Below are 12313 nucleotides of genomic sequence, written 5' to 3' on the forward strand. Positions count from 1 at the left end.
TTGAGGTGGCTACTCCCCTGATATCATGTGCTTTTGGGAATGACTCAGGGTTGGCTTGTTTAATGAAGTAAAGGATTTGTTGTCTAATACCTTTTACTGACAAAGTACCACCTTTTTCTCTCATGAAGAGAGCACCTGAGGATCTTGAAGAAGTACGAGATAGAAAGGCTCTAAGAGTTGATACTGGGCAGAGAGAAGGATCCTGTGGAAGTGGGATAACCTTCCAAGGAGCCCACCTTGCAAGAGGATCCTCATTTTTGGCTAAAAAGCTACGATCCGGAGCAAGTAGAACTTCTCCTGATGGGAGGAATTCCACATGACCCGCATCCCTGGATAGAGCCGACAGTTCTGAAATTCTGGCTCCTGAGGCTAGGCTTAATAAGAATAATGTCTTCCTCAGGAGCATTATAAATGTACAGGATGAGGTGTCAGTATCTGAAGCTAGTTTGAGGACATCATTCAAGAACCATGAAACTGTAGTAGGCCTCTGAGAAGGTCTAAGTCTAGCACAGGCTTTAGAGATAGATGTGAAATAAGATTCAGTCAGATCTATCTGAAAACCTACTTGAAAGATTTTCTTCAAAGCCGACTTATGAGTGGTAATCGTGCTAGCTGCTAAACCTTTTTCAAACAAAAAGGACCTGAAAAAGGATATAGCCAAATTAACTGTCATGGTTGTAGTGTTCGATTCTCTCAAGAAAGATGCTAATTTTTTAACAGCTGAGTCATATTGTCTAATGGTTGACTCTCTCTTATCTGATTCTAGGAAGAGAATATTCTGTGGGTCAATATCAGCATCTTTATTAGCCGCAAACTTCATGAAGTCCATAAAGTTAGGGTCTGGAGAATTCCTGAGGAAGCGAACACAGTCCTCATTTGTACTGATTGTGATAGCTTGGGATTGGGGATCCGTTGAGGTCGGAGACCCAATTCCAGAAGAAGAGGATACCAGTTGCTCTTGGGCCAGTCCGGAGCAATCAGAGCTACTATCCCTTTGAAAGACCTTAGTTTGCTTAGGACTTTCACGAGAAGATTCACTGGAGGAAAAATATAAATTCTCCTCCACTGATTCCAATCCAACGACAGGGCGTCCGTGGCATAAGCCAGAGGGTCCAGGTTGGGGGCCACATAGCAAGGGAGCTTGTGGTTCGCTTGTGAGGCGAAGAGATCCACTTGGAGACCTGGGACTCTCCGGCTTACCCACTGGAATGACCCGCCGTCCAGAGACCACTCTGATTCCAGAGGAACTGACCGGGACAGGGCGTCTGCTATCACATTCCTTACTCCTGCCAGGTGAGTGGCAGACAGATGCCATTTGTGTTTGTTTGCTAATGCAAAGATGGCTATCATGACATGATTCACATGCTTGGATTTGGACCCTCCTCTGTTGATGCAATGAACTACCACTGCACTGTCCAAAACTAGCCTTAGATGAGACTTCTTCGGGGGAAGCAGTCTCTTCAGAGTGAGAAATACTGCCATTGCTTCCAACACGTTTATGTGGAGCTGGCGAAATTGAACTGACCAAGTCCCCTGAACCTGTTTGAACTGAGAGTATCCCCCCCACCCGGACAGGGATGCATCCGTGTGAATGGTTAACACTGGGAGGGGATATTGAAGGGGTACTTTCTTGGCTAAGTTCTTTACTTTTGACCAAGGCCGTAGTTGGTTTGCGGAGGATCTGTGGGATTACTGACAACTTGTCTCGATATTTGGAGTTTGCTCTTGACCGCCAAATTCGATTTATATCTTTCAGCCTTGCTTTCAGAAGGATATCTGTTACCGAAGCAAACTGAAGAGACCCTAGGATTCTCTCCTGGTTTCTTCTTGACGTTTGCTTGCATTTGAGAAATTGTCTGACAGATTTTGCTATTTCCTTCCGTTTGGCCACTGGAATTGACAGATTGTGGGAAGACAAATCCCATTGGATTCCTAGCCACTGAAAACGAGATTCCGGAGTAAGTCTGGATTTCGTTTTGTTTATCTGGAACCCCAGATGTTCCAGAAAGTGAACTACCTTTTGGTGGCTTTGAGACATTCCTCGACTGTTGGTGCCCAGATCAACCAATCGTCGAGGTATGCTGCTACCATGATTCCCTGAGCTCTCAATTGTTGAACAACCACTTCTGCTATTTTTGTGAATACCCTGGGGGCTACATTCAGACCGAAGGGCATCACTTTGAATGAGAATGTTTGATTTCCTAGCCTGAATCCTAGGAATGGGCGGAAGTGCCTGGCTATAGGGATATGATAGTATGCGTCTGTAAGATCGATGGAGCATGTGACGGCTCCACGCGGAAGTAAGGTCCTTACTTGCGAGAGGGTAAGCATCTTGAACTTGTCGCAACGAATGAAAGAGTTTAGCTTTGACAAGTCTAAGATTACCCTTCTTTTTGTTGAGCCTTTCTTGGCACGCTGAATAAGCGACCTTGAAATTTTAGATGCTTGACTCTCGCAATAGCTCCTTTCTGAAGGAGTTCTTCCGCGTAATCTGTCAATTCCTTTGACGGTATTTGGTGGAATGATTTGATTGGAGGAGGATCTTTGATCCAACTCCAGCCCAATCCTTTGGACACTATGCTCTGTGCCCAATTGCTGAACCCCCACCTGTGGCGGAAGAGGAACAGCCTCCCTCCTACCTGGGGAGCCTCATTGTTGATGGGCGGGTTGGCCACCACGCCCTCCTCTGAACTGTCTGCTCCTCGTACCCCTTCCTGCGCCACGCTGACGAAAGTAACCTCTCGCCCTACCTCTCGGCTGATTGTAGCCTTGAGCCTCATATGTAGGGTTGAAGGCCGGCGAGATAGCGTAGGAAGTGGATGGCTGAGATTGAGGGGGCAACAGGAGGATAGGCTGATTCTGCTTTGAACTGGCAGGTTGTCCTTGTTGGGTAACCGGGACCGCCTTCACAAATTGCTGCTGTTGCTGGAGTTTTTTATATGGCTGGAGCCTCTTACCAGCCTTCTTCGGTTTCTTACCAGCAGTGGGAACGGACTCCTGTTTCCTCTTCGAGGAAATACCCCACCTAGCTCTAAGGCTCTGGTTGAGCCTAGCAGCTTCGTGGTGTACCTCGTTAACCGCGGACTCTGGGAAGAGATCCGCTCCCCACATACTAGAGGCCAAGAGTCTATTCGGCATGCTAATAAGTACGCCTTAATGCTTTCGACAGTTCCTCCTAGCCTGGAAGAAGTCAAAAGCGTCCGTTAGAACCGTCTGGAACTGAGATTTCGCTAGAATCTTGAACAGCGGTTCCGTAGCGTAAGAGAGGGCAGCCATTTCCGTAATTATAAGGGAATTGAGGGACCTGCCAAACCTGGTTCGCGCATCAAACTCTGCCTGGATTAGGGAATCCGGCAGCCTTGGTAGTTTCTCGCCGAACTGGTCCATGGCGCAGTCCGGTTTGAGCTTACCAAGCGTGAACGTAGCTGGCAAGTTCTCCCACAATTCTCCGAAGGCCGGGAAGAGCGGAGAAGTAGACTCCGCCTCCCTCAACTGTGGGATGGGCTCATCCTTGAGGACTGCCTGAAGGGACTTCTCCACTAATTTCGTGGCGAACGGAAGAGAAACCTCCTCTTCCGTCGCGAAAATAGTGAAGGGACTCTTGTAGGCCTGGAGTTTGGTGTTCGTACACTCCCAGTCCTCAAGGCAGTGAACCCATTCCCGCTGAGCATGATCTCTACTATATAGGACCGACTCCTTAGAGATCTTGTCTTCCCTCATCAGAGCCGTTGGCGTCAGCCTAGCATAACCGATGAAAGGCTGCGTCAGACCCGGAGGGTAAAACTCGAAGTCCTCAATCCTTCGAGTTCCACACTCCGAGATAGAGATCATTCCATCCTTGAACGGAGCGTAGGCAGCTACTCTCCATGGGTTCTCCATAGAGAAAAGCTGGCAAAGAGTCATATGGCGGGAGTTGAAGAATCCCAGTGCTTGACGCTGGGGAGACTGGAGGAGGAACCTGAGATAGCCCAGCTACTCGGTCCTCATTTTCTCTCATCCTGTTAGAGAGATCTTGAATTGATTGGCTAGACTGAGACAGAGTGTTTGACAACTGTGCAAACATCTGCTCGAACCGTGACCCCAGGGCGGAGATTTGCGAGCCCATCATCTCGCCCACCTGTTGCATCACCCCTGCTGAGAAAGTAGAGGGATCAAAGGTGCTAGGACCTGCTACCCCTACCGGCGTAGCTGGAGTGGAAGCGGTGGAGGCGGGAGAAGGCACTGGCTCGGCGGGAGCGCGAGCCTTCTCCTTCGAAGCCTTGCTTCTGGAGCTCTTTGGGTGAGAAGAGCTCGGCTTTGCTTTCACCGCATCGGCGTAGGAAGTCGACGACTTCCTAGCCGAAGAAGACGAAGACGACTTCCTAGAAGTTGTCTTGGCCAGAGTCTTCGGTTCTCTCTGTCCCTTCACCTTTGGGGGTACAGAGAGAGCGGGAGAGCGGGTAGGGATCTCAGATCCCACAAAGCCTTGGAATGAAGCACTAGAAGAGGGGACAGGAGAAGATCCAGAAGCACCCAAGGAAAGACCTTGGGCGCCCGACACACCTACCTCAACCAACAAATCCTCCACCCCTACCGCCATAGGTTCGATGTTAAGGTCCAGGGCAGCGACGTCGGGACCGACTCCTGGGAGGCTACGACCCCAAAGGGATTGCTGGAGGTCTTGCTGGATGGAGGCTATCAGCGGGGCAGCGGACAAGGGGTCAACGTAACCAGTCGACTTGCCCGCGGGGAAGATCTGGACGGCCAGCTTCTTATCCAGAATGTAGGGCTGGCCTTTGGCGGCGTTCTTCCCGAAGCCGCCCACCCACGCTTTCAGGGTGGCGAGGGCGACTTCCCTCACACCGGTAGCCTGAAAGAAAGGCAAGATTAGTTCCCAATGGTGGAACGGGGTTAACAAACTTACGACTAAAAGTTGTTAGTAAAATGATAAGTAAGCCTATAACGGACTTACCCATCTCCCAGCTGACCGACCAGGTCGTAGCAGATGGCGCAGGCTTCAGGGTGCCAGACGATCATCTCGTTGTAAGACGTGGCACAGGGGGCGTGAGACCTACACTCATCATGTCCACAGGGGTCGAACAGCGTCGCGTTACACGCTGGGACCTGGCAGTTGGTAGCCTGTAAGTGGAAAGATACATGAGTACCAGGAAAACACTTAGTCTAACAGATGCTCCGCTTGTGCCGGAGCGATAAAGTTAGATTAAACCAGAGCCCCGCCAAAATACGTGTGGTAACCAGGTTGGTTGTGATCTCTAGGCTATAGCTCCGCTGATGGCGGAGACACAAAAGAGAAACCAACCAGGAGTGGTGGTAAAAGGAAACCACGACGGAAAATGGCGGGGATGGAAATAAATTCAATCATATAATACAATTCATTGTAAAATTAGGGTATATCCTTAAAAATAGTGATAATAATTAACCTTCCTCCGCCCGTCTACTAGAAGAGTGCGCGGGTAAGAGACAAGCTCTCTTCCGGTAGCGGGGGAGAGATGAAAGGATATAGTAGGCAAGCAACCGACCACTAGAGGTGCCCACCCCGCCCGCTAGCGGAGCCAGTAACCCATAACCAAAGGTGCCCCGGCTGCGACGGAAGGCTCCTTTCGTATAGCGAGGCAGGTGGCTGAGCAACTGGGGAGGGGGGGAAGGTCTCGGAGAAACACGGCGGGAGCGAGAGAGAGGGGGGAGGGATGGCCTACTCCTCCCCGCCTCACCAACTACCGCATGGAGACTCGGTACCTCATGAGTGGTCGCCCTATACCCCCCGCTGGGAGGAACCCCTGGCCGCCTCAGAGAAGTGGTGAGAAGGCAACTGAGGTTGTCATGACAACCAAGGGGTCCCCCAGCTCCTCCCTATACCATAAGGGGAGGGCGGGGGTAGGGTAAAGGTAAGGCGATGGGACACGTGACCGCTAGTGGCCTAGGCCGCGAGCAACACAACCGTGAGAGGGCCACGTGAACCAGTCTGTACCAATACAAGGAACAAGCACCTAGGCTAGCCTAACACCCTAAATGTAATAAATAATACATCGAAAAGATGGAAAAGACACTTTTAGAAAAGAGAAAGAAGCCCAGGAGGAGGCAGACTGTTCCAAGAAACAGAGGCCTACTCGGAGCCAGCGATAGCCGATGAAGAGCAAGAGCCGGGATGCTGGGCCGGAATAACAAAATAGCCCTAAATACCAAACTAAGAGAAATGGTAGGAGGGCTGAACTAGCTAAAACTCGATGTAAAAACAATGAACGTAATAAAGTAAGCCCATAAGTATAAGAAGTCCCAGTATGGAGGACCGGGAATTCTTACGAGGCAGCATGGCGCTGCCACGAGACAACCAGGGAACCGTATATGACCTATTAAGAGGAAAATACAGGTACCCGGAAGATAAAATGGTGGTAAAATATTACTTATGAGTTACTTAACTTAGCCGTGGCAATAGCTGAGCGTTCCATGGTAGAATACAGTGGTAAATCCAGAAATAGCACAGCACAAGAAAAATGGCGACTTGTCGCTAGCGCTAAAAATTAAGGATGTCCGCTAGGGGCGCTGCTGTCCGTGGCGTCCTCTAGTAGTAGTAGTAGAGGCTGCATCGCCCGTTGGTATCAGCTCTCTCTTGGGGGGATTCTGATGGGAAGTTCTAATTGGTGTTTGTCTCGTGGTAGTGTTCCACACTCGCCCCTATTATCATACCGACACTTCTTTTTAAGAGTGAGCGAGTCAGTTTTACTGACATTTTCTTAATTTTGTTTTTCTCTGGTAATTTTAGGTTAATTTTACCTAGAAAGAATGATATTAAGGATCCTTTCATAGGCCGACACGAGCTGAGCCCAGAAAATATATTTTTATTTGAATTTGTGAAACAAAAGAGGCACAGATCTGTACCAAGTCTGTTCCATTTAAACTTAGCTCAAGTATTTGAATGAAGTACTATCTGAAAGCAAGTGTGTTGTATGGGTTCATCAAATAATTTATGACAAGTTGGCCAAATCCAGTGATAAAAACTCATTGTTTGTTTTGAATGGTTAAGAAAAAGCCACTTTATACGATGAAATTTAAGTGAGTAAATATACAGAGCAGTTGCTTTTGACCTTCACTAAGGTTGTCTTCAGCTGTACTAAGAAAATATTACAAAGTTTACAAAGACATAAAAGCGTCAAGTGTCTTGTTACTTTATGTATAGGTAAATAACAAGAACATGCCTCCAAGAAATTATGATGCTCAAGGAAAACCCCAGACTGAGTTCCATGCTGGACGAGTTGTTTTCGAGCTCAGCTGCCAATCCGGTGGTCTGAAGTTCGATTCCCTGCCCTGCCTTTGCGGAATCAGAGGAATTTATTTCTGGTGATAGAAATTCATTTCTCGATATAGTGTGGTTCGGATCCCTCAATAAACTGTAGGTCCCATTGCTAGGTGACCAATTGGTTCCTAGCCACGTAAAAATATCTAATCCTTCGGGCCAGCCCTAGGAGAGCTGTTAATCAGCTCAGTGGTCTGGTTAAACTAAGATATACTTAACTTTTTTTTACCCCATACTGAAAGTTTCCAATGTTTGGCCTTTTAAAACCTGTGTATTTGTATTTTTATATCTTTGTAAACTGTAATTGTTTTCCTCAGTACCGATGGAGAACACTCACTGAAACTTTGTTGTATAAAGTGGCTTTTTCTTAACCAAGTATGCCAATAATATTTAGAATGAAGTTCCTCTTAGAAGTCCCAAACCACTTTCCTGGGGAATTAGCCATGGTCTAAAAATACATTTCAGCTCAACATGTGAACTTGTAGAGTACACTTCTTAAAAGGATTCAACTTTGACATTGGTGACCACCGTGGTGTTGTCGGACCTCAGAGCCACCGAATGACCCTCTACCCTCTCCTGAAACTCTCTCAGACCCAGAAAAGCTGCTTTCAGCTCCAAAACATTGATGTGTAGTAGCTTGTCTTCTGCACTCCAAACGCCTAATGCAATGAGGTCTCCCAGATGAGCACCCCAACTTGTGATGGAGGCATCTGAAAACAGAAGAAAGTTTGGAGGGGGAGAATGCAGAGGGATTTCCACTGAGAGATTCTAGTTGTCTAACCACCAACAAAGGTCTTGCTTCACCTCTTTGGACAGAGGAACTCTCTGAAGAGGGGAATCTTCTGCTGGGGACCAGAAGTCTTTCAATCTCCATTGCAGAGACCGAAGATGAAGACGAATGAGGGACCAGCTTCTCCAGAAAAGACAAAATCCCCAAAAGGACCTGCCATTGGTGAGCTGGGTGTTCTGGTTGTGATAGGGACTTGCGTGCCACTAACCGCAATTTCTCCAACCTCTGGTCTGACAGAAAAACTCTCGACGCTGCTGTATCTATAACCATACCTAGATAAAGAGCTTTCTGGCTGGGAACCAGATTGGACTTCTCTAGGATTACTATTATGCCTAGTTCCCGACAGAACTGAAGAAGACGATCTCTGTCCTGCTGCAGCAGCTTCTTTTTGGAGCTTGCTAAGACCAGCCAGTCGTCAAGGTACCTTAACAGGCGAATCCCTTGAGCATAAGTCCATGTCGAGTCAAGGGCAAAGACCCTTGTGAACACCTGAGGGGACATGGTTAGCCCAAAGCACAGGACCTTGAACTGGTATAACTGCTATCCCAGAGGGAAGTGAAGAAACTTCCTGGATGAAGGGTGAATAGGGATCTGGAAGTAAGCATCCTTTAGGTCTATTGACAGCAAGAAGTCATTGTCCCTTATTGCTGCTAACAATGTTTGTGGCGTCTTCATCTTGAACCTTGTCTTCCTGACAGAATGATTCAAAGTGGAAAGGTCGATTACCGTTTTCCAGTTGCCTGTCATTTTTGGTACTAGGAAAATGCAACTGTAAAACACTATCTCCCTAAGAGCCGAGAACTTTGGGGAGTTGCGAGCATGTGTCCGACTGAGAAGGGGTCTTTTTGAGAGGGGGAAGAGGAGTTGAATGGCAGTAGATATCTCACCTGCAGAACATTTTCTCTGCTCCATAACTTTGCCACTTGGCCCACTGTACTGTCAGACACCACAAAGTTCTTGATCCTCCAATGTGTGACACAATGGCTAGGCAGTGATGGAGAAGAAAAAGAAGGAGTTAAACTCATTTCCTTACGAGGTCTCTTAGAAGCAGGAGGTGGAGAAGAGACCTTAAGTTTACAATCCTTCTTCTTTGTAGCAAAGGCAGAAAACCTCTTTTCCAAAACAGAGTTCAGATAGCTCAGCGAGAGAGGACGATGACGTCATAACGGGAAGAGATGACTTCATAGTGATGGGAGGATGAGCAGCTGTGGCATCTGACATCTTAGGCTGAGAGGGCACTGGGAGTGATGTTACAACATCTCCATGACCAGTGCTAGTTGATGGCCTCACTGGCAGAGCAATAAGGCGCAACCCAGAGAATGTTGGTGAGGCTCCGCAAGGTGGTAGCACGCGAGAGCCAACATAGAGGAGTCCTGGGGGAGGCAGGAGAGCAATGGGGGCCAGAGGGGGCCATGAGCCTCCAAGAAATGCGACAACAGCCCATCCAAGGAAGGTGAACCCTGTAGCCCAAGCGATGCCCAAACTGCCGCCATCTTGGATGACTCCGAACCAAAAACAAAGGAATTAGATGGTGTAGCCTCCTCCCTCTCAGGAAGAGAAATGGAACCCAAGGGAGAGGGAGGTACATTAAACATAGCTTCACCCTGTGGCACTCCCGATACTTCCATCGACGAATCAATGGAAGAAAAGGAAGGTGACACCGGAACACTATAACTAGCCACAGGGAAGGCGATTGCGGGAGAGGGAGGAGACAAATTGTCCAGATGAGGTGAAGAAAACCCCTCCCAAGAAGGAAGAGTTGAAATTCTGCAATGTTCTCTTTTCTTATGAAACACCCTCCACTGTAACTTAAGCTAGGAACGACATTCTTGGCAGGGATTTATAATAGTACAGTAATTGGCTTTGCACCTACTGCATGTTGTATGTGGATACATAGACGTAGACGCTAGAAACCTTGAGTACGGAAAACCCTGAATGCCCGGACACATGCATTGACGATGCTGTGAAGACTCTGAGGAATCCATAATAAACTGAAACCAACACATACAACACACTGAAAGGAAAGAACATGGGCACAAAATAACCGGCTTGGAAGGAGAGTAAAAGCGAAAGCGTCTACTCCCCAAGGCGGTTAGGAAAAGACTGGAGCATCACGAGGTCCGATGCGCAGTCTCTGACCAGCTATCACCTTGTATGTCTTGTATGTGCAGGAGTTGCCAGATCTCACAGATTCCTTGCTTTACTTTCTTTGATTGTGTGTTAACCGGTTACCAGCTGGCACTTGGAAAGTTATCCTAGTGTTAAGACCTCGGGTTTATTAGCTATGAAAAATAAAAATTGATTAAAAATTTGTCATTTCGTACTGGCTGTTGTTTCTGCTAGACACGAAAACTAGGCTCATGCTTTGTCTGGCCAAGTAAACCTCTCGCAGAACAGGTAGTGTTGGCCTGTTCTTTGTGAAGAAACAGACAACTTGTAAGCCTCAGGCCTCTTCAACCTTTGTCATTGCTTTGTCTATAGAGGGGTTTTGAAAAATAGGATATCTTTCTGGCTGAGAAAAGGGATCACTTCTGAATAGGGGTCATGAAATTATGATTATGTTTACTGTGCTGGGTTTAAATAAAAAGATGGATGTTAGCTTATTTTGAACATTGCTTCCTTCTTGTTTCTTTCAATTTTTGCAATCTTATCCTCATGTTCTAACTCAGCATGTCCATTGTGCCTGTAGTAGCTCAAATGTATCAAAGTTCATCATCCTCAAACTCAAGATACTTGGCTCTTTCTTTCAAGGCTTAGTATTCGGGGTAATAGTCTCTGCACCTTCTTAATTAGGTGAGTATTGTATCAGTATCTGACCAGCCCAGGAAGTAACCAGACTGGTTCTGCAGTGCCTAGTATATAGATTATTTGTAGGGCAGCCATACCTTCCCACCAAAAGTGCTATGCAGAATGTTGTGTAACATTCCGACTTTGTGATGAAAAGCTTACTTATATTTAACATTTTTTCTGTACAAACCCATTATGTAATACTTTATAGACCATGAAGTCCCCATTCCCCCCATCCCATTGGAGTTGGTCCAGGTAGCACAAAAATTCACTATGCTACCAGACTGTAGGTCCAGATAAATTCTCATCGAGGTGAAACTAGAAAAACCCATTTCTTTTGTGGCATGTGTGGCTTCACATTAGGGTGATTTTAAAGTAATGGGTTTATTCATGAAAGAATCATTACAAAATTGACCCAAAGAGTCAAAGGTCAAGGTAACTGGTTTTAAAATTAAATGTGATATAGTTTGCTATGCAATTGATCATTCATTATCAGCTACAATAAGAAGAGATAAAAAGGAACTTGATGTTTTTTTTTCATCATAATCAGGTTAGCAGTGTTATGGAACTTGTGAGACACGTATCTTGGGCAGTGTGTGTGGTTGATCGTTCCACTGACCAGTCCAGACTCAAAGAAATGTGGCTTGCACTTGCAACTCTTCCATGGATGGCATCAGAAGTCAATATTCTTGATTTAAAAGCAGCAGCTCAAGGAAAGAAGATCAATGTGTGGGCAAACAAACTAAAGTGGAATAGTGGTAAGTACAAGTTTTACATTTCTTTCTTTTTTTTATAAAAATATCATTAGGTTAGGTAACCAGGTACTCAAATATTGCTCAGATTGGTAGTAAAGCTTGTCAGTAATGATAAAAATTGATTGTCAGAGTTAAAGTTACTAACATGGTATTGGAAAATGAATGTTCTAAAATGGAAAGAAAGAATCATATAATCTAATCATGAAGGTTCTTGAAGATTTGTTTATTATTTTAACTAGGAATTCAAGAGGCACATGTAAAATTATAATATCTAAAGAAAGAAAAATTTTCTGAAGAGATCTATCTTTGAATTGCTGTCCCCATTGGGCAAATTCAGATGTTGATGGATTTTGAGGTTGTATAAGAGAATTATTATTATTATTATTATTATTATTATTATTATTATTATTATTATTATTATTATTATTATTATTATTTTTTTTTTTTTTTTTTTTTTTACTCTATCACAGTCCTCCAATTCGACTGGGTGGTATTTATAGTGTGGGGTTCCGGGTTGCCTGCCTCCTTAGGAGTCCATCACTCTTCTTACTATATGTGTGCCGTTTCTAGGATCACATCTTCTGCATGAGCCCTGGAGCTACTTCAGCCTCTAGTTTTTCTAGATTCCTTTTCAGGGATCTTGGGATCGTGCCTAGTGCTCCTATGATTATGGGTACGATTTCCACTGGC

At 46.0% G+C, this 12313-nt stretch overlaps 1 protein-coding gene across 1 annotated transcript in view; it reads left to right on the plus strand.

Annotated features, from left to right (window-relative positions):
- The window catches only part of LOC135217537 (serine/threonine-protein kinase atr-like), a 796062-nt gene that overhangs the window by 254849 nt on the left and 528900 nt on the right, over nucleotides 1–12313 (plus strand). Inside the window, 1 exon segment of the mRNA XM_064253504.1 lies at nucleotides 11419–11626. Within this exon segment, the coding sequence (XP_064109574.1) occupies nucleotides 11419–11626 (208 nt within the window).

Source organism: Macrobrachium nipponense, chromosome 7, assembly GCF_015104395.2.
Source record: "Macrobrachium nipponense isolate FS-2020 chromosome 7, ASM1510439v2, whole genome shotgun sequence".
In the NCBI taxonomy this organism is placed as follows: Eukaryota; Metazoa; Arthropoda; class Malacostraca; order Decapoda; family Palaemonidae; genus Macrobrachium; species Macrobrachium nipponense.